The 23,614-nt window shown below is 31.5% G+C and overlaps 1 protein-coding gene across 3 annotated transcripts; it reads right to left on the reverse strand.

The window, feature by feature from the left end:
- Positions 1–1,315: 1,315 nt before the first annotated feature.
- On the reverse strand, positions 1,316–16,368 carry LOC121132084 (transforming growth factor beta receptor type 3). 3 transcript variants are annotated; one of them, XR_011784359.1, is made up of 10 exons: positions 15,765–16,368; positions 11,561–11,965; positions 8,179–8,490; positions 7,814–8,112; positions 6,237–6,468; positions 6,021–6,164; positions 4,266–5,089; positions 3,802–4,197; positions 1,747–2,092; positions 1,316–1,530 (listed from the first exon to the last, which is right to left on the reverse strand). XR_011784359.1 is itself a non-coding variant. In XM_071894118.1 (9 exons), the coding sequence occupies exons 2-9, from the start codon at positions 11,865–11,867 to the stop codon at positions 1,985–1,987; spliced, it is 2,622 nt and encodes an 873-aa protein (XP_071750219.1). In that variant the 5' UTR covers positions 11,868–11,965; positions 15,765–16,368; the 3' UTR covers positions 1,316–1,984. The 3 variants fall into 3 exon arrangements, 1 of the variants encoding a protein (XP_071750219.1); XR_011784358.1 differs by having other exon boundaries at positions 1,743–2,092; XM_071894118.1 differs by having other exon boundaries at positions 1,316–2,092.
- Between the last annotated feature and the right edge of the window lie 7,246 nt (positions 16,369–23,614).

Raw genomic sequence — 23,614 nt, forward strand, 5'->3', positions numbered from 1 at the left:
CTGATAATGTGTTGTAGTTGATAATTAAAGGAAACAGAAGAACAAGGGTACAAACATAAAATTGTAAATGGACACAAATTAATTATTAAGAAGAAGAACAAGAAAGAAATCGTACGACTTCATTAAATAAGTAAATGATAAGTGTCAGTCTTATTATTACATAATTAATCCAATAGAGGGGGTGATTTGTAACACATAATATTATTAAAATAATTAAATGATTTTCTTTCTTACGAAATTGTGTGTATGCAGAAAAGGAAAAAAAGAGCGAGTGCTTTGAGTAGTAGTAATTAAATATATTAAGAAGAATTCACATTCATTGATGTGTCTCCCTCTTAGGGATATAATAATGCGTACTACGACCATCATCCCACCCATTCAGATAATCAATTAATTATTCATAATTCAGGTCCAAGAATGACTCCTTTTTTTTAAAGATAAAAAAACTAAACATACAAATAATACATAGATCGAAAGGAAAGCTAATGAAGGATATTTGTGGGAGGAGTGTGGAGTGAACACAAAAACAATATTGGGGAAATAAAAAAAAAGTGAATTATATTCAATATTTAGTTGAGATAAATAATAGCCCAAGAAGAATGTTAAATATAGTTTTGATTTATAAGTCCCTTTCAAACATCAATTTCTATTTTTTTTAAATTATTGTGACAATGAATTTAAAAGTCCAATTTGCTGTGGCGTCTCTAAAAAATATTACAAGTTAATAGAAAAGAACGATAATTATTCGTCAAAGAGTATAATCATGGAATTCTAGACCCATGGAATAATCCGCATGGAGCTTAGCTTGTTTTTCTTTATTTCCCCTCTTGAAGAAATGGAGTGAAAGATGAAGTGGACTAATTTTTTCCTCAACCAATGACTATTTCAGGTCTTTAGAATTCCATGGTATAATCCAGACTATTGCTGTCACGATACCAACATTAGTAGAGGTATTTCGGTACTTTTCGACACTACTTTATCAAAAATATCGCATAAAATTTTTATTAAAAGCAATTCTCAGCCCTTAACACGCACGTTTTGTATAGGTGGGACTTAGTTACGAAATTTGAGGACTTTATGAAGATCAATTTTCATTATTACTTTTTGTATAAAGGACAGTTCTGTTAGGAGGAAGGGAGAGGCTCAGAAATTTGAGGGGTATAATTAATGGCGGATCAATTCCTTTATGATGTAGAAGTGAAGTTAGTATGGGTACCAATTAAGTCAGGTACGACAGTACCGGTATACCAAACAACACTAGTACATACTTTCCTCATTGGGAGCCCCAAAATTAATCAACACTGTTATATAATTATTTATATAAATATGTTTATTTAATATATATATAGATTCAAAAAATTTAAAGGGGACTCAATTTTGATAAAAAATCATTCTACATAGCTTGTTTTTGTGTTGAGAGACCACAATATAGAAGAAAGAATACAATAATAAATAAGGGAGTGAATGTGTTGTGTACTTTGGGAGAATGATAGGTTAAAAAAGATAGGTATTGTGTGTGTGAGTCAGTCACTTGGCGAAAAAGGAGAGTGTAAAAATAAGGTTATATAAATATTTATAAGGTTATTATCAATCATTATCACTTTTCTCAAGTAAGTTAAATCTTTTAACTTACCAACTTACTACTCTAAAGTCATAGAGGACAGACAAGACAAAAAATAAAATAAACTTATAAGTAATTGAGCATTTCAAATGATGATGATAATAATTAATGACGTACTTACATACATAATGATGTATGTAATGAATAAAAATAATAAAATGCATAATATGTATGTAATTAAGAGTAATTTCATATAACTAGAGGAGATGCATGTTGTTGTAGATGACTAAGATGTTTATAATGAATTAGTTTATTATAATTGGCCTGTAATGAATGGTATCGCGTCTTTCGTTTCATTCAAACGAAAGGGTGCAGAAGGGGTTTTTCTATGTATGCAATATACACACTATACATATACCTTGACTACGTTGATATTTGAGAAGGAATCATGGATTGAAGCTCTGCGTGTTGATCCACACAATCAGCTCGTACGTTCACATGTCGTAGTTCGTGCATACTTCTCCTGCTTTCCTGCAATAATAATGATGAACAATGAATGACTATATGAGCAATTATGATTTATGAATATTGATCAGGGCTCGGTTTTAGTAGTAGCACAAATTGCATTTTTTTGACAAAATATATATTGTTGATTTCAAAATTGTGAAAAAAACCTGGTATTTTCGACAACAATTTAGTCAGAAGTAGGGGAGGGATAACATAACAAGTGATTAAAATCGAGTGTATTTTCGGGATTTAAAAAAAAAGACAGTGAAAATCAACATGGTAACCCTGACAATTTGATTAATGTTTGGAAGATGGCAGTTTAGCTGGGACGAGGAAGGAGGCGTATAAGCCATCAAAGTACGAACTTTAAAAGTTTAAGGAATATACTGTACCGGACAAAGACTGAAATGCAGTCTTCAGTCCTAAATAAGGACCATATATTTATCAAAGAGTATTTTATTTTATTGTTAGACTAAAATCTTCTCTGAAAAAAAGGTCAGGCCTTCTAATGGATTTATTAATTTAATAGGGCCATATTTTATTTAATGCAGTTTTCTATTTTTTTAAATGACATTTTCGTTAAGAAAAGGCTACTCCTTAAAAGAAAAGGTCATTTTTTTATATTTTTGAATGACTTTTTTTTTGTGTATAGATATATTTTAATTTTTTTGCGAGGCCTGGGCCTCCTCCCCCACTAAAAGCGGCTCTGATGTTAATGTTAGAGTTTCACTTTAATGAGACGAATATGTGCGGAGAAATAAATCGAGACGAGACGGACATGTGACGAATTGAAAAATTGCTCACGTTATTAAAAATGATCCAGCTATGTCAGTATTTTCAAAGGTTAAGTAATTTAATAACATTTGATATCGATTTGTTTCACTAAAACTCATGGTTTATTTTTGGAGGAAAAATATATCAAGATAATATTCGGTAACCTTACTTGGCCTATTACCTATAATTATATAACTGAACGATTTAATGGGATTAAGGGTATGTTAGTCAAATTCTAGTCAATACCGGTTTTAGCTTTCACCAAAGGTAAATATGCTGGGCACTTATCTTAATTTCTTTTTTTTTAATTTGATTACTGTCAAAATATTTTCACTTTTTTAAAAAATAAAATACAGAGCCCTTTTTTTACAATTTTTTTTCTTTTGGTAGAAAAAGAAGAAAATTGTTTATTTTATATTTTTAGAAGGACCTTTTCTAGGAAAAGGTCCACCCTTTGTTGGTCTTTTTGAATAATTTATGTCAATTTAGACGTTTTTCCGAAAGATCTTAATATAAAATTTTCTTCATAATGTAAATATTTACAGATTATATCCATCGATGTTGCCCAAATCAAGGGCAGGATCTGGACAAGTGCCCACCTAAGACTAAAACTCTAGGGAAAGCGCGATCAAGGGAAAAATAAACAATTTAATCTAAAAATAAGGAAGACTATCTCCCTAACACCGACCTATAATATCGTGTTATTGTTGTGACATAGTCGCCCTTATCGCTATCACTTTATCTTTTCACTAGGGGGGAGACGGCATGTTCAAACTGACTGCGTGTCTGGAGGAACATGTAGCAACTACTAATTTTAAGCTAATCAGAATTGAGTACAACTAAATCCTACATTCCTTGCCTTGAGTATCCACTCTTTGCCTAGAGTCCTTTAATTTAAACCGGGCCTGGCTTTAATTATATATATTTTGATCAAAGTTAGTTTTGTAGATACCACTTACCTTAGGAATTTTTTTTCTGTGATGAAGACAACATAGAATCCCAGTTAGAGATGCTCCGATCACAAATGATGCTATTGAAATTGCTACAGCAACTTCAGTAGGAACTCCTACCATGATGACATGAGAGGATCTTAGTCCAGAATTAGGAACACCACTATCTTCCTCATCACTCTTATCAGGAGATCCATCACCTCTCTTGTTTTTATCACTCGGAGGCCAGATGTGGTTATTAAAGTCTGTAGTAGTAAATAAATCCTCTTCTTCCACGTGTAGAAGAGCTTCAGGTTTATCCTCCTTTCCTATCATGTAAAAGGGGCCCCTCCGACTCAGTTGTTGAGCCGTTGGACCAACATGAAGTGAGTCATTTTCTTTACATGAAAGAGTTGGATCTGTGCACTGAAATAGGTAAGCAGCCAAATAGTAATAGTGATTTAAAAAAAAAAAAAAAAAAACGAGTGGCTTACTTTTTTGAGATTTCCGTTGTTTGTTGCGAGTGGAGAGCAAAGCCCCAAAACACAGAAAATGTAAAACTTTCGCATCTTAGCAATTTCTTTACTTACTGTGAAAGCAAAAGAAGGATTACGTCCACCCAGAGTGCTGAAGACTGTAATATTTTCATGGGAGGGACAACCCTCCCAAATCAACCAAAGGTCTTCCTCTAGTAAAAGTTCACTATCTGGAGAGGAATGATCCGCTAACCAACAGCGCTCTAGGGCTAAATTAAGTAAAGCTCGTGTTTCAAAACTAGTTTGAACTTTGATGGTATCTCCAATTTGAAGCTGAGCCGTTTGGCCAAATTCCTTAACCAATGGCTCTGGGCGTTTCTTGTTAATGCGAGACACATGGAGTTCGTACATTTCTTCATCACCATAGTCATCTTCGTCATAGTAGTCCTTTTCATCGTCGTCATCAAGATCATCTTCTTCACTTGCATCCTGATTCTCACTAGAAGAGGAAGGAAAGCCCGGAAATCCATTTTGGAAACGACAATTGAAAGGAATACGGATTTGGAGCTTTGTGTCTCCTTCGATATAGAGTCTAACATTATTTTTCAACATAGGGTGTTTACCAGAAAAGTAATTAAGAGAACCACAAGACGTTCCTACGGATTTGAGAATAACGTAGGATCCATTGATTGATGCTGTACAACTGGGATCGTTTAAAGTCATTTTAGTTATATTAAACTCCTCAATAATGGATCGAGGAAACATGACGGAAGTTTCCTTTTGATTACAGTCTTTTTTCATTGAGGTCCATAAATGAAACTTTAATTGTTCATACTCTTTACCTATAATATTAATTAATTAATCATTTATAGGTATTATCATGGTGGGTGGTCCATTGAAATCTGAACACTTACTAATTCTATAATTAATGAAGATTAAGCGATTTAAATTAATTCATATTCATATATATAAGCAATTAGTTACAAAACAAAACAAACTTGAGCTCTCCAGCTTATGTACATTTCAAGATACTTGAACGTGATCGACGAATTTCCATTCGTGCAGTCCAAGCAGTTGATCATCGCTAGGACCACCATCAGCAAGTCCAAAACTTTTGAGAGGAAGAAGGGCTCTGTCAAAAAGTACAAACTGGACACGGATGAGTTTAAGATAACAGCAAGGGCTTATTCCCTTAAGTCTATGAGTGCCCATGCAAGAGATCTCGGGTTTCACACCAGACTGTTCAGAGAGCTATCAAAAAAAGTGGATGGAAATACCCTTGTGAGGGCGGAGAGGCCATATTTGACACCAACAATGAAAGAACCCCATCTCCTTCGTTGAAAGAATCTTTTGAATGAGTGTTGGATGGGGCTTTTGAGTTCTTTTGAACTCTTTTTTGGAACTTTTAGTCCCCCTACAGCCCTGATGCTAACCCCTTCAACTACACCTTTTGGTTGAATATCGAGAGGAAGGCCTGGAGTGTCCCTCATCCAAACACCGAGGGCCTCAAAGCCACTGCCAGCCAGCACTTAGACGCCATGACAGAGGACTACATCTGCTAGGCCTTCCACCGGCTAGAAGCGATCATTGCCGCTAAGGGTGGCTACATTAATTATTAAGAGAGCTCAGACACACATCTGTTTATATTATTAATTTTGTTGAAATTAATTAATATTTATATCTTGTTGAAGTTTAAAATTCAAGATGTTCAGATTTTAATGTAACACACGGTTTATACAGAGTCACATTTTGGTGTTCAACGATTAATCTTACTTATATTTATGTTTTGAGTCCTTCCCGCTTTTTCAGGGATAATAATGGATCGATCATTTCCAAGAAGCATATTTGTTTTGGGGTGATTTCGACTTAACTCGGATGATCCGCGAAACTCTCGGTGACCATAGACAGACACTAAGCCTAGAAGTAACAAAAGTAATAAATACATAGTATGTAGTGGGTCCCAAAATACGATCAAATTGAGATTCTTACCACTTTTAGATCGTGGAGGTATTATGAGAGTTAAAACATTTGCTAGCTCCACTTTAATATAGGATACAACAGAAGAGCTTCCAACATCTGTTAATACAGAGCTGCGCAAGGAATTTAATGAGTTAGGAAGTTGTTGTTTAATAATTTTCAGTCTTTGTGACGAGGCCAGTGAGAAGTCCTCAACATTTTCTCCATTGGATATTACAGTCAAATTCCCAGCCAAGTCAGTACTCTAAAAAGATTAATGAGAAATAATGAATTAACTAAAATATTGTGATTATTAAAGTTGGATTCGATTATAGCTCGAACTTGAAAAAAAAACCAAAAAAACTTTACTATAAAAAGCCGATTATTGTATGAAAATTACTCAAATTCACCTGGATTTAACTTGAACTCGAATAATCGAAACATTTGAGTAATGATTAGTACAGTGAAAAACTAGAGACGCTACTACAACTCCTTTCTTATTAAAAGAATAGGACTTGATATTGTATTAAAAAGGAGAAACAACATTAGGTATCGTGGGCTGAGAGCCAAATTGTCGTAACTCAAATATTTACTTTACACAATGGAACACTGTTTAAACAATATAAGTTTTTTTTTTTTTTCATGTTTACAGATGGAAACTCCTTTTTTTTCATTATGAACTAGAATGAGCATTCGATAGAGCACAAACCTCCGTTTTGGTAATTTTATCTAAATTGAATTTTATGCTATATGAAGCATCTTTATTAAAGCTACATTAGGACACTAGTTTGAGCTCTGTACCTCATTATGTTCCAAAAGATATGGTCGATCATGTATTTTAAATATTTTGTGCTACCTTGAACTCTCAAAATTTAATGACTTCTTACTCTTTTTTTTGGAATTGCTGATCTGAAGAAAGAGATTTCTTTTCTTTACGGTTGTCATTATTATTTAACTATCGAGTAGTGAACTTTCTTACCTACTACATTCAATTAAATTCAAAACCAGACCTCAATGCGTGTGTGCTCATAAAAGACGGAGAGTAACCTTGCTGATTTGTTGCAGAGTTATAACGTTAAGTCTTTTTTGGACACATAGTAGAATTGAGGATCGACATCGGAGTAATTATTGCCTATGTCCTTATTTATTTCCTTCTCTCCCTCGTCATAGCTCATTATATCTAATCTTAAAAAACCCGTCATAACAGCGAAGCTGCACTCCTCCTCTAATACATTCTTCAAATTACCAGGGTTACCATGTTGATTTTCAGATTTTTTTAATATACCCAAAATACACACGATTTTCATCAATAATAATCTTCGCACCAAGTTAGATCAAAATCGATCTGTAACTTTTGCCATTCTCCTTGTGACAAACAGACAGACAAACAAACTAAAAAAAAAAAAAAAACACACACACAGAGGCAAAAACATAAACTCCGTTCAACTTCGTTATTTTGTTATTTGTTTAAGACAAATATTTGTAATTTTTGAGTCACAATAATTTGGCTCTCAACCTTCGATATTATGTGGATATTCACAAAGTGGACTTTACGTAGAACACGAAAATTTAGACACTTCTAGTTATCATAATTATATCCCTTCTCCTACCTGTAAAAGCCATCTGACAGGCTGAGATGATTTCAATACAAGAATAAGATCCCTGTTAAGGGCTGCACCATGAGTAAGCTTAATATCTGGATTTAAAGAAAGATATACTGAGGCATTATTAGGTTGATGCAAAGATGAGTTATCTGCGGCCTCCAAATCGATGAGATACACATCAAACTCTGAAGTACCGGCCATTTCTTCATGATAACATCCGGTTGCCTCCTTCTTTTCTATAAAATATGAGTAGACTCCTTCACTAGGAGAGGATGTTTCTAGATCACAAACTTCTGGTAGACTATCTAAAGGGTCATAATTGAAAAGTTACATGGAAAAATTATGTATATGTTAAATTTATAATTTCTTACCAGATGGAGGTAAAGCTATTTTAATTCTAAGAGCAACCCCGATTTGCGAAAAAGTTGTTATTGCTCCCCATTGGTTGTTCACATAACTTTTTATAGCTGAACTCGAGAGGCTTGAGGGTGAGTCTCGAACTTGCTGTAAGTTGTGAATTCGGAAATTTTTTTCGACTATATTAGAGTCTGCTGAAAGAATCACTGTGTGTTTGCCTTTTAAAAGATTTAAGTCATTAGTAATTAAAGAAATGCGCCAGTTAACGGGATAATTGGATATGAGAATTAACACCATTCCATTTCCGTTTGAATATTCTCCATGATCTATAAATAATAAATGAAGAGAAGAAAAACAATTAAAGCATTTTAAGTCTTTCAAAATTGATGCAGAAATGTATAAAACGAATTTTACGATGTCTGATTTAAAAACAAAACACTCAAATTCCGAATTCTATTCTCAATTTTTTTTGTTGGAACCATTTCCACAATGTTTGTATTGTTCGTTAATTTTTGACAGATATTTCAAAAAATCCTATCTTATTTTTACGTGACATAACAATTTGAGGGGTATAAACAACCAAGTTTTAAAACAAAGACAACTCGTTTTTCATTAAAAGCCAAAAAATTCCCAGTAATAATCGAATCGATTTTTCCAGGGAATAAAACCTAGTTATTACATCGTAGTAATCGTATTTCAGTGCTGTATTAAGGGAAGACTAAGATAATTTTTTATAAAAATAAAACTATTTTTTTATTATTAATATTAAAGAAAATGATGAACTATTAGATGTCAAAATGAACATGTACTTGAACCATACTATTTATAAAAAAATTAACACTTAATTGCCTTGTTATATTATATATCCGACCCTAAAATTGTTTAAAATATGTTATTACATTGTTATACAATTTTATTTCCACAGTGTAGATAAAAATTAACTATTAATAGGGAAATAATAAAATATTTTTCCGTAATTATCCTACCTTAAGCGTTCATAATCGATCAGCAAGAAAAATAATAACAAATATATCCATTTTTAAGGATTTTCAGCACTACGATTATATACAAATATCACTGTTTGTCATTGACATAAAGAAGTATTCAATATCTTTTTTATTCACAAAAGCCATTTGATGGAGTTTTATCAAGGTTCATTGGAAATTTGTCCATTTTATGTAATAAAAATATCAACTTTTAGTACCCAAGATAGCGCCTCCTTCAATTATGATGGAATTGATGACGTAAGTGAAAACGCTCTATAATGACAGTTGTTGTCGTCGTCAAAAATTGCGCAATAAATGATGAAATTAATTAACAGACAATTGAATATAGGGACAATTTTAATATCCAACATTACATCAGACGTAATACAGGTGTCACATATAAAGATTTAAAAATGTATATTCATATTTAAATAGTTGAGAAGTGGCTTTGTGTATGTAGCAAGCAACATAACAAAAAATAAACACGTAATTTTCCAAAATGAAACATTAAGGATTAAAAAGGTAATGGGATGACAAGCAATATGTGTAGTCCATGTACCTTAAGCAACAGCATTCGACTAAATAAGGAGTTGTATTCAAACTAGAATCATCAAGGTAACAATATTTTTGTAAAGGTTCTAAGGTGTTAGCATCGGTATTTTGATACTTATTGGACTAAAATTATGAAGCAAAAATATCATTAAAGGGGACCAAAGCAATGTTATTATATAAGCTTAGTCAGCAACGATCTTCAGTTCTCACTAGTGTTGGATCAGTAGTAGGATTTCCTTATCAGTCTCCCCCCCTCCTTTTTTTTTTCTTCAGTGTTTTCTTTTATTGCTCCGATATTTTTTACCATTCAACGGTTTTAAGGATCTATACATCGGTCTTTATTAGGATCGGACTGATAGGGCAGCAATCTTTTTACAAGGATCCAACGCTAGTTTTTACTAAAAATTTACTAGCATAACGGATGATACTATTGGGACCCCCAAATACAGGATCATGTATTGCTCTGTAGTTATATTCCTAAGAGTATAACTATGGAGCATTTTCACTGATGTCATAAATTTAAACATAATTCTTGGAGACGCCATCTTGGGTAATCAAAGTTGATATTTTTACTACATGTAGTAAAAAAGGACTGAAATCTACATTGAATATTACTTGATCGTTACATCTACTGAAAATTCATAAAAATGGCTAGATTTGTAACATTTTTTTTTATAGAATTAGGATTCAAAGTAGAATAATATCTTATTATTTCGATTGTAATAGTTAATTTTTGTCTAAAATATAGAAATAAGATTGTATAACGAGGTAATAACATATTTTAAACACATTTTAGGATCTGATAAAATATAACAAGACAATTTAGCGATAAAATTTTTATGTGGCTTACTTAACATCTGGATAAAATATTCATTTTTTAAATCGTACAGCCTCAATTATAGGCATTACTTTTTGATTCAATGAATTATTTTATTTTATCGTTTAGGTGAAACATAAGACTACTTAATTAATTAATATAAAATTATCTATAGACAAAAAACTACATAGGACTATATAATAACTATGTCTTGGATTCTCCCTAAAAGATAATGTTAAGTAATCTATGGTATGCTAGGGGCATCTGCAAGGGATGGGCTGGAAGGAATGTAGACCCGCCCTAAATTAAGGAATTTTTTTTTAACTAGAAAATTGAATATTTCAAAAAATTTGAAATTTAATTAAATTTTTTCTTCATAAATTAAATTTTTTTTAAATATGTATTGATTTTAGAAATTTTTCTGGAAAAAATTCAATATTAGAAGTTAAAATTTAATTTTTTTTGAGAAAAGCTATGGATTTTTGTTAACTATTTCCCAATATTTAATTTTGATTTTTGAAATTTTATTTTATGCCAATAGCTGTGGATTTTTGAAATTTTTTCTCGTAAATAAAATATTAGAATTTCTTTTTTATATATATATTTAACTCGTTGAAAAAAAATTCCGAAATATATGATATTTGAAATTTTTTCAAAAAATATTCGATTTTCGGATTTTTTTTTCCCAAAAAAAATATTCAAAAAACCTAGTCCCCCCAAAAAAAAAAAAAAAATATATATATACATATATAAATAATCCTGCGAATAACCCTGTATGTCCTACGATTTCCTTGCTGCTTAACCTTGTTCTAATAACATTGGTCCAGAGTGTTTTTGTCTCGTGTAGAAGGAGGGAACAATCCCAGAAATTTAAAAACGTTATAAAAGAGAATTTTCATACTCTAAAATGTCATACTACAATGTTCTGACTCAGAAATTGGGGGGTGTTTCAAAAACGTTAGTACTCCGGTATTACTACCGTATTGGTAACCAAACAACATTATTTAAAACACAAATAAAAAAATACAATTCAGTGCTTACCGTTTACAGTTAATAATATGATGTCTTTGACGTAGCTATTTGAATTATTAAGCTTAACTACATGAACAGCAGGAGAGTCTGAGGACACTTTGGATACACATCCTATCGTAGTCCGCGAGGACTCATAAAAAGGAATGAAATACTTTGTGCTGAGCGGCGAGGACTCGTCACAATAATGTTCAATCTCCTCTAATGATGTTGTTAAATTAGATGCAAAACTTGATGAGCAAAGAAAGAGTTGTAGTAGTATTGAAAGGAAACGTCCTGAAGAAGGGATTCGAAGGACCTTACGACGGCGGATATTCATTTTTATTTTTTTATAACTTTTAAAGTATTTTATCTCTCTTCATCCATTCCCTGAGGACAGATCGATCAAAATAAAAATCTGCATTTTAGCAAAAATATCTGTAAAAAAAAAAAAAAGTTAGTATGTACTATAAAATTAGAGAAATATGAACAGAATAGAGTACAAAGACAGAGTGGATATGCAAAAATGCCCATCCTGATAGCTTAAACTTTAAAGACTAATAAATTTTTATTCAATAAGAGTATCACAATGGAATTAACATATTTTAAACCAAAATATCTCCTCCACCAGCCTTGATTAAAGCCTCGACTCAGGGTTTAAATCCTACACAAGCTTCAATGATAGCATCCTCAAAAAATTAGTGGAATTTATCCTGACTGGGGATACCACTCCTCGGGATTAATCCCAAGATCTTGACGTTACGTTAGAGACTATTACTGGTATTTAACTATTTATTACTTTTCTAAGTGATGAAAAAAAAAAATAGCCCCGCTCCCTAAAATTAAGGAATTTTCTGGATTTTATACTAGAAAATTTAATATTTGAATTTGTATTTAAAAAAATTATTTTTTGAGAACAGCTGGGAATTTCTGAAATAATTTTTCCAAAAAAATTACTTTTTTTGAGAATAATTGTAGATTTTTTTGAAAATTTCTATATCAAATTGTATATATAAAATTTTTTATCAAAAAATTGAATTAATTTAATTTAATTTTTCAATTTTTTTCTCAAAAAATTTTCTTTTTATTAAATTCAAAAAAAATAAATATATATATAGTTCTATGGTCGCCCCTGATAGTAAAATGATATTTTTTAACTATTATTTAAAATATTAAAGAATCGTAATCGGCTTCGGAATTTATTTTGGAATTGTCCCATCACTAATCTTTGTTCATGATGTTCACTCATTGTCACTCGTCATATTTTGGTCAAACTTTCACTAACAAAGCTTTATTCTTTGTTAATAAATTATATACCAGATATTTTACTATTTTTGCAGTCAAATATGAAATAATTAAACTGGACATTTTTTCGTACGCACTTTTTACACAACTAATATTAAATATTGATAAGATTATCAATATTTCTTTGTTCAAATAATGATACAATTAAATTAATTAAAAAAAAAAAAATTGGGAAAGGAAGTAAGGATAAAATAATAATCATTATTAGAGATATTGCTTTAATAATACTAATAGATAATTGGATACAATTTGTAATAAATTATTATACATTATTTACATATATCATAAAATAGTTTACAAAGAGTGACTCAATAGTCAGAAAAATAAAGGTACAGATTTGATTTACACTAGGAAAAGTTGAACAACGGAAAATTTTCAAGTAGATAAAATGTGATCCTTCCATTTAGAGGTACACATAACACTATGCAAGAATAATGAAGGTCTTGGAACGCCGTAGAACATGAATATGACCCTTAAAATTTTCAATTCATGAAAGTTTGGCCTTTAAAGCCTTTTTTTTTAAATCAGGTTTTGAGGGTATAACTAAGATTCAGTGCCATATTTCGACATGAAAAAACGATGTATATGAAAATCAAAATAAATAATAAATTGATAAAAACATTTCAGCATTTAAAAAAGGAATTATTTATTACGTTATCTTTTTAAAAATTTTCTTTTTAAATATATATAACCACAAAAAATCGAGTAAAATGAAGGACCTTACTTAGACTTTTTTATTTTTTCTTCAAATGCTTTACATCATAGCTGAACTTATAGAATAGACCTTATATTTCAATAAAAAAGAAAACTTGCCTTTAAAAATGTCGATTTTGATTTATTTATGGTCAATTAAGTCTATAATATTTATTAAAAAATTGCAATATAATTAGCTGGTTAGGTTGCGTGAATAGATATTACGATAATTCCGATGAAAAAAAATTAATTACTTATGAGTCTATATAAATACATACTTTATATATAAGGGAATTAAAACAAGTTAATTGATAGTTATACATATAAATTAAAGGTCAAACTTTCATGAATTGAAAGTTTTAATAGTCATACATAATAAATGTGGGTTTCAGCCAGCGGGCAAAAATGTTGTTGCATTTTGTCATTAATCGATGTCATATAGACTAATGTATATAGATAACATTTGAAGTTGTATCCAAGACAGAGGGATGCTAGCAGATTGTTCTATTTGGAATTTATAAGTATGTTGATAATGATAACAGACGTTATTTCAATTACAGACTAATTGATGCCTTTGATCATTTTGATTTGCATATAAAAATGACTTATCATTTACGAGCAAATAAAACTTCGAACACTATATAATGAAAACTGATTATTTAGTAATTGTTATTATAAAAGACACTAGTTACAATATTTAATAAATCGACCATCTAATGGCATGTCAATTATTACATTATATTTATTAGTGATACTTAACGTGTTCAGTGTCAATAACAAGTAATTTTATTAGAAAAGTCAATAATTAAATTATTAATATACCAGACATTTAATGGAATGTTAATTATTGCATTACATTTATTATTGAGGTAGTTTTAATTGGTTCATGGTCTTGATACTAGAATTGATAGCCAATTTTATAGGTCTCATTAGAGATTAAAAAGTGCTACATAATTTTTATCAATTGGTAATTGCTATTAAAAGAAGTCAATAATTAAATTAAATCATTAACATACAAAGCAAATACTGGAATATTAATCATCGCATTACATATATCACTGAAGTAGTTTTTAATTCGTTCATGGTCTTGAAACAACTATCGACACTATTTTTTTTTAAAAGTTATTGAACTCATAGTCAAGACAAAAACAGTAATAAGATTGAAATTATATATTATAAAAAAACTGAACAAATATTTTCTATTGGTCCTCATCAAGATCAAAGTTTTATTCTTGTCCTGATAGCTTTTTAGGTTGAAACTACTCTTGATACTCGGTCCGAAAACGACATGTTTTCATTTCGGTCAATAAAATGAAATTTCATTTTTTATGTAGAACCGAACTTACAAAGAATTATTTGTCAATCTTACACCCCTCTAGGATCTCCAGACCGAAATCCAACGATAGTTACAATCTCGCTACACATATTGTGTACAGGTTGCAACTTGTATGGCAAATAGTACAAGTTACAATTTCATCATATTAAAATGTATATAATTACAACATGGTTAATTCTAATTACTAATTGATCCTATTCAAATTACTTTGGAATTACATTAATGTACCATGGGTAGTTTTTATCCAAAAAGTCAGAAATGACATAATTCATATATACACCATTCATGGTATAATATTTAATAATTGCATGATACTCATACCAAGTGCACTAAATCCTTCATCCCACTTCTTTGGTTGCCAGTTCCGTATACAAGTTACAACTTGTACAAAATTGCAACTTGTACAGCACATATAATGTTAAAAAAATAACGTATTTTCAAGTATGCGTAAACAATTTTGTCCCTCAATAGGAAGGAAAGATATAGTCTATAGACAAACACACAACCAATACACAAAAGTGAATAACAAGGTAGTAACAGACAAGAAAATAATGTTTTGTTTGTTCCAAAGATTCTACGTCGTTACGAAAAGAAACGTTTTCTTCTCCTTAATAACTCCCTAAATCATCTTTTTATCTAAGTACTGTATACAACAAGGTGGATGAATATTCATAGTATAAAATAATTAATTAAAATGATTGAGACACAATCTTTTGCCGAATAATCCTTACAAATAAAATATTGATTTTTTTTTTTTTTTGCAAGGAAATCCCTGAGACCGCGATACGTTGTATTAATTGTAATTCGTAGGGCTTCTATTTATTAATAGTAGGCAACACTAATTGGATTATCGCATGATTTGCTGCATCATGGAGGGAATTCTTGGGAGCCGTTCGTTATTACCTAATTAGCATTCGTCGTCAAATCCATGAGTAGAGACAAAGTGATCCACAGAAGGGGACCAAATCCACGATGGATTCATCCACACACATATATAAAATCACAAACAACTCTTAAGGAAGCCACCATACTACAACTGCACATCCAAGACACATAGAAACTATTTAATTGGTATTTTATTCTTAACGAAGCAAGGATTTTTTTTTTTTGGTACACGAAATAAATGAAGGGAAAAAGAATTCCCGAATTTTTATTTGTTATAATGAATAATAATAATATATATCTCCACTTCTTTTTTCTTCTTCTAATTCCTAGGATCTTCTTTCCTCTATTACTTATTCTTCTTCTCCTTTTTTCATTCTCTCTCTCTCACACTCTCTTTATCTCTCTCCTTCTTTATTTCTTTCCTCATCAGCAAAATACAGGCGAGCCTTTCTTTCGCCATTTTGAAACACACACACTTTGCACAAAGAAGGCACACCAAGGCACACTCCCTTTCATACATACAGCAGTGAGCGCATACCCACACTTATTCTTCTTCTCTCTCTCCTACTTTTATTATTATTATTATTTATTATAGTTAGAGAAGGAGAAGAACAGCGTGACTGGATACTATTATCTTTTTTTATTTTTTGCATACATGTTTGCTTTAGCTATTTATTTTATGGCAAGAAATGGACGTAATTTTACGGATGATGGTGGTTGTTAGTAATAACTAATAGTAGTAGCAGGAGTGGTTCAACTAAGAACACCCTCCTCTCTCTCTCTTTTCTTCTCTTCATAAAAATATATTATTTTTCGATTCCCAGTCTTCTTATCCGAAAAATAAAATATAATGTAATTTATTTACGCAAACGTGAGATAAAAGGGGAGAATATTCTTCACTTTACATTACTATTATGTAAAAGGAAACATAAAAAAATCGCTCACTCCTTCCAGGAGTTCGATGAACTCCGGTCTATTTTTGCTGATGTGTAAAGAAAATTGCGTTTACGTAAATGAGTAAAGGAGTATTATTTTGTAATTACGTAATCCTAGAGCAAAGTTCTTATTTTTAAATTTTATATCAAGGTAATACTTTTTGACAAAATATTATTTAATATCATTATAATTGACTGAGCGCTCACTTTTTTATAGCAATTTTTGACCAGATATTAATTAATATTATATTAAATTTATTGTACCTTAAGAGTTGGATAGGTGAACATTTTCAGCCCCCGTTTTGACAGAATATTATATTGTATAAATTGTTAAGATCACTTCTTTCTCACTAAATAAACGACGATGAATTAAGTACTAATATCTCCTCCAGAGTTTGTTGCGATTGAATCTAACTAACATTAATTATGAAATGAATCCATCTATATATATGATAATGTATCAAACTTCTCAACAAATCTCTTTATTTCCTAACTTAGTGTAAGCCTTTAAGACCTCAACTACTAATATCAGATTTCACGATTGACTTTGGACTCTATAAGTGATAAATAAATACTTTTGTCACACAATTCTAACGGTATTTGTTCGTTGAACACATAATAGAGGGTTTTCACTGACCTCATAAATTGCATTATAATTGACGGAAACACAAATTTCCAATAAATCTTTAAATGGCTTAACGAATAAAAATGACTTCAGACCTACATTGAATACTACTTGAAGCCAATGATAAACATTGATATTTGAATAAAATCAAAGTAATGTGTACTAAAAATCTTTACTAAATCACAAGATCTGAACACTTTACTTTTTTTAATATTATTAAATACCAGAAAAGTAGAATAATTAATGAAAGGAAAATATCGTAGTCTTCCCATTGTAATTCTTGTCTCTATTTCTTCGGTCATGTCCAGTCTTAGAACCGGTCTTATCCGTCCTTAAGATCGTCGGTCCATCGGACTGTGACTACTGGAACTATTGATTAAAAAAAGAAGAAATAAAATTGAGAGACGTCATCATGGACCGAACTTTATAAGTTTTAGGACTGATATGTAGGACTAAACTGTACCGGACTTGGACTAAGCTGGTCAGTCTTCAGTCATAAATAAGGACCGTCACAACACTAATTGTCTACTCTATGGAAATAAGATTATATAGCAATGTAATATCATATTTTTAATACTTTGACATATATAAGAATTGTTGTTGGTCCCGTTTTGGCAGTAATTCACTACTGTCCTTAATATGAGTGAAGAAAGGTTTTATATTGTTATAAAACTTAGTTTTTTAGGCCACCAAGAAACACTAAATTAACAATGTTGACGTCACATGAAAAAGCTCTATACACTTTACGACGGAATAATCACTTTGTTGACAGGTTTACGAATCAAACAAATTTGCTTTCACAACTAAATAAAATAAATAGACTACTAACGAGGAAGATTATGGGGGCTTTAGGAGGAGATCCGGATGTTAATAATAATATGGCAGTATTAGTAATATAAGTGTTTGTTCTGCAAATATGTAGGTACTTAGTGAAGTAGATGACGTCACAATATATGTATATTAAGAGTCTATAATTAAGGGCTTTTCATCTTTTCGTTCTTTTATGTGCTTCATCTGACAAAAAAAGCACACAGAACTGTTAATAGTTATATACTCAGCCAATATTATATTTTATATACACAATGATGCTCAGAGATGAAGGTTGTATAAGAGGGCAAGGAGAATGAGGGAGCGAGATATATGGTAATCCTGAATTAAAATCCTTGAAACATCAGCTTCCTTTTATATGATTGGGGGTCAAGTACTGCTATTAAATTGTAATAGCATTACTCCAGAGAAAATATTATACTTATCTTGAAATTTATATATATTCTATTTAGATTTTTAAATCAATTTACACTAAAGATAGGCTAGAGTTTTCCTTTTGCAGGGAATGTTAACACCCCCACGATTGATTAAATAATGAACGAAAGAGAGGAAAAAATACACGCATAAACTTTTTTCCCTTTATTAATCACTAAATTTAGTTTTTTCTTTACACAAATCCCTTCTTTATGTACAAAGGTGAAAATCCAGTGTGGATTGGACATATCAAAAAAAGCAACCGAAAATCAACATGGTAATGCTCAAAATTTGGAGGAGGTTTTGAAGGAGGGAAAGAATAATGCTCATGACGTTTAATTAAGTTAGCTACAATTAGCTGTGAAAAGGGAAGCAGGAGAAAATAATATGAACAAGGACATTTTCTAGAATTACTCCAATGTGGATCCCCAATTCTACTCTGAATCCAACAAGAACTTACAATGATATCTCTGCAACAAATCCTCAGGTTTACGCTCCGTCTTTTAAGAGCACACACGAACGTTAAAACAGGTTTTGAATATAATTGAATCTATTTAGGAAAAGATGTTCACCACTCAGGAATTAATTAATAATAATGACAACTACTAAGGAAAAGAAAATTCCTTCCGTATACTACCAATTACAAATAACGGGCCAGCTAAAAAAAAAAACTGGATTTATAACATATGTCTTGCGCTGTGTTATAATAAAAGAAATCGAAAATGAACGTAGCCGCCTTTACAATTTGAAGAATAAATGGTATGAGAGCACCTTAGCTATTCTCTATGACGTCACTATTAAAAAGTGTGGTGGAAGTCAAACATCAGTCGAAAAAGCCTTAAAGTATAACCTTGTATTTCTATCGTGACCGAAAGTTACCCCCCTGTGCAGTTTCGCTCTGGGAAGTTTCGCCGTGCAGAAGTTTCCCCCTCATACATATATTATAGCCTAAATGTATCTTCCATGTATAATTTAAGTCTTCCTTTATTTTAGCTTGAAGTCCTTCGAAATTGCATTAATACCGTTCTATTGGACAATTTGCAAAATATTCAAATCCACAGGTAGTTTAGTCAACATAGGGCACCATAATACAATAAAATACCCACAGCAAACTTAATTTTTAGTTTTAAAAAGGACTAAAAAAAAAAAAAAAAACCGTATTGCCTATTTCAAACTTTCAGAACATCCTAATCTATGTACAATATATTGATGGGCCTGGGGTTTATTTTGGATATTTATAATGGTATTTTCACGGTCTATATATCGGGGCAGTTGTAATTATCATGTCATACGGCCCCGCCGTTTCCTTTTTCGACAAGTGGGTGAGGATTTTATTTTGAATATTTAAAAAGGGTTCCTCAGCAAGTATACATTGGGTGGCAGTTAACTATATCATGTTAAGTGGTTTAGCCGATGCCCTTTAGAATCCGTTGGCCTGTGGTTCATTTAAAATATTTATAATGCACCTTTAACGGGTCTGCATAAGTGCGCAGATACCATGTTTTTGGACCCAGGTGATGCCCCTTAAAATCCATCGCCCTGTGGTTAATTAAGTATATCTTTTTCTTGTTTTGCCACACTGCCGTTCCCTTTAACAATCTGTGGGATAGGGTTTTTATAATGCTCTGTCAGTATATTAATATTGGGCGGCACTTTCTTATATTATGCTATGCTGCCTCCCCGATGCCTTTTACAGCCCGTGGGCCTGTTGTTCATTTAGGATTTCTAGTACGGTCTTGCGACGGGTCTGCATAGGTTAGCAAAAATTTGTACTATGTTTATGCACCCTGCTGATGCTTTCAACAACCCCTTCATTAAGGATAATTAGGACGGACCGTCAGCAGGCATTCATCTGGCGGTGGTTTCCTATATCATGCTATGTCACTCTGCATTTTTCAAATTGCCCCATAGAGCGAGCATATTAAATAATGCTTGGACAATTAGGGAAATGTCCCCTCTTACTGGCATTTATCCTGATGGCAGGGCAATTTGCAAAATGCCCGATTTCCAACATTGCCATATTGTAACATTTTTATTCTTATAGAAAATCTGCCAATCGTAACTGGTTTTTGAATGACGTATTATTAGAATAAAATATTAATAATAGGCGAAGTAAAAAGTTATGATCGTTTTTTCGCTATATTTTGACAATAAAATTAACTTCACCAAACACAAAACTGTAAATGAACTTTTTTAAAGTTTACACTTAATCTTTAAGCTTAGCTTAAGCCTTTTTGATGCAATGTATTAATCACTCACTAAAAACATTCGCAAAAAACCTTCCTAGGTTAGATTGAGTAATTGTAATGTAATATTATAATGTTTACTTATACTTAATCAGTGCAACTCCATCTAACCCATTAAAGGAACATTACATTAAAGAAAAACACAGAGAACTTTTTACTTAATCTAATAAATAATTTGGGAACGTTGCGTAATCTTAACCTTCGCATTGCACCAAACAAACAAACAACCAATGAATGTTCTCTTCTTCTTCTTTAACTTCCTTTTCATCACATCATAGGGGCTAAGAAATAAATAGAATACTTTTCTGCGTAATACCATTTTTTGTATTTATTTGTTCTATATTGTTACTTTATAGCTATATACATCAAGCTAAAGAAGACCTGGATTTGCCCTTGATCCATTTTCCTTTTCTTTTCTGGCATAGATACAACTATATTAAGGAGCAGCAGCTCTTGTTCTTCCTCCCCCTCTTTCTGCTGTGGAGAAGATACGCAAAAGATTCCTTTCTATGAAGATGTACTCGTACTTTTTCTTTCTATGTTTCTCTTTTCTCCTCCCCCTCCTTCTCTCTCTCTTTGTTCCCGAATAATTAATTTAATTTTTATTTAAATTCTATAACTTTCATCAATTTTGTCATAAAAATATGTCCTATTTAAGAAAGTAGATTCGCATTTAAGTTTGAATCATAGGATGGAAATCCATGCAAATTTATTGAAATATTGATGTATTATTGAGGGATATGATTTAGGAGGGATAGTCTATAGCGAATGTCACATTAATGTGTAAAATTCATTTTTAGTTTAACAAATACGAATGAAGTTTATAGTGAGCGTGAGCAAATGGTACCGTTTTTGATAGTCACATTTAAATCAACTTTATTAAGGACAACATGCACATAGTATCAGGAGTATTTTCTATTAAAAATATACCTTACAATTATTTCTCAAAATGTACTGCTTCTGCAGCCCCCATAGCCTACAGTTTGAGCCGGAAGGACTTGTGCTCCTTGATGACGTAGTGATTGGAAAAATCAGCCCATTCCTTCTCAACGGGGCCTTCAGGGAAATCAACATTGCGGTGGATGACTTTGTAGGGCTTGCTCTCCACGAATCCCCATATTCCAAATTCCAGTGGCGAACGATGTTTTCTTACACCAAACTTGATTTGTTATGGATTTATGGGCTTCTACGGGAATAATAATAGGCCCCCAACGTTTTGACTGCATTCCTGATAGTCCACTTGCTAAGGTTTATGTCCTTGGCCAACGTCCTCTTGTCGGTGGATGGCAAGACTTCAATTTTAAAGGCTACGCCGGTCAAGAAGTCTTTTGTGACAATCTTGTTGTGCCCTTCCCTCCTTGTTTTCCTGGAGATGCTCCCACTGCTGTTAATGAGCCTTCTGACGTTACGGAGAAGCTTAACAGAGTCATTCACAGTGACACCACCTCCTTTAAAGGCGCATAAAAGGTCTGCAATCCGCTACTTTTTTGCCTCCCATTATCCTTGTTTGTCGACGTATCGCAATTAATAATACAGCGTATGAAAGCTGATTAATTCTGCAACAATTTTTTTCTATAACTCAACATTGATTGCAAGTGACAATGGAGCTCTAATTGACATGGAACGATTTGTATGGTATTATTAGTGATGGTTCGAATATCTGAAAATGTGGATGCAAATTAATTAGTGTTGAGACTCTGTCCGAGACATCATCTGGTTTTCGCTTAGAACTTGAGCATTTTTTTAAATTTTATGTGTATACTAGTGGGAATGTTACAAAATGCCTATTTACGGGGAGAAAAAAACTTGCAGGAGGCTTGCACGGAAGTTTAAGTGTGTTTTGAGGATCCCCATAGAAATGCTGGATTTTCATTACTTAAAAGGGACATAATTTGATATTGTTTATATCTAATATAGATAAATTCACCCGGTTTAATTTTTTTTTCAACTTTGTTTAATCCCAGAATTTTTGTAAAATAAGTCACCTCAAGATAGCCTTCAACATCACAAATAAAGTATAATGGACTTAATTAAAATTATAATGGACGTTAATAAATTTATTTATTAAGTATCTTGTAACGTTTTCAATCAAAATGTCAATGCGAATTACATAAATTTTTGACAGGGATTAGCACCTTCAATCTTTATTACGGCACAATTTGAAAGCATTTTGTTCTATTACTATTATTTTTTTAATTGCTTGTATGTAAGAGTAACATCTTTTGCAATACTGTACTCTGTAATTCCTGAAAATTTCATTCAATTTTCTTTATGTTTAAGAAATTTGTATTTTATTGAAATATCATATTATATCAGTTTAAAGTTGATAATTCTGTAGAGAAAAACGCGTGCAAGGAGAAGGGGCGGGGGAGAAAGACTTATGGTATCATTGTTTAAAATACTGATGAGATTATCAGCTGCCTGCTTTATTATAAATTTTTAGGGTATAACGAAACTATTTATTAGCAAAATGTATAATGAAGATATACTACGTATAATTGACGTTTTTTATCCGTTACAGTAGATTAGAAAACGTCACACTCCATAAAATTGTAATTCATTATGAACCATATTTCCAGAATAATAACTAATGAAACGATAAAGTAGAGTATTTCGAAATTATTTGAAGTTCCAAATTTAAAAAGAAGGCTTAAATTAACTATAATCTACATACTAAAAAATAAACCATCATACATTTATGTTCAATATACAAAATTAAACAATTGTAATCATATAACTAATAATGACAATAAATTATAAATACAGAATATTGAAATAATAGATTTATCCAAATAATATTTTCTTGTTCTGACATAAGAA

This window comes from Lepeophtheirus salmonis, chromosome 1, assembly GCF_016086655.4.
Source record: "Lepeophtheirus salmonis chromosome 1, UVic_Lsal_1.4, whole genome shotgun sequence".
Classification (NCBI taxonomy): domain Eukaryota; kingdom Metazoa; phylum Arthropoda; class Copepoda; order Siphonostomatoida; family Caligidae; genus Lepeophtheirus; species Lepeophtheirus salmonis.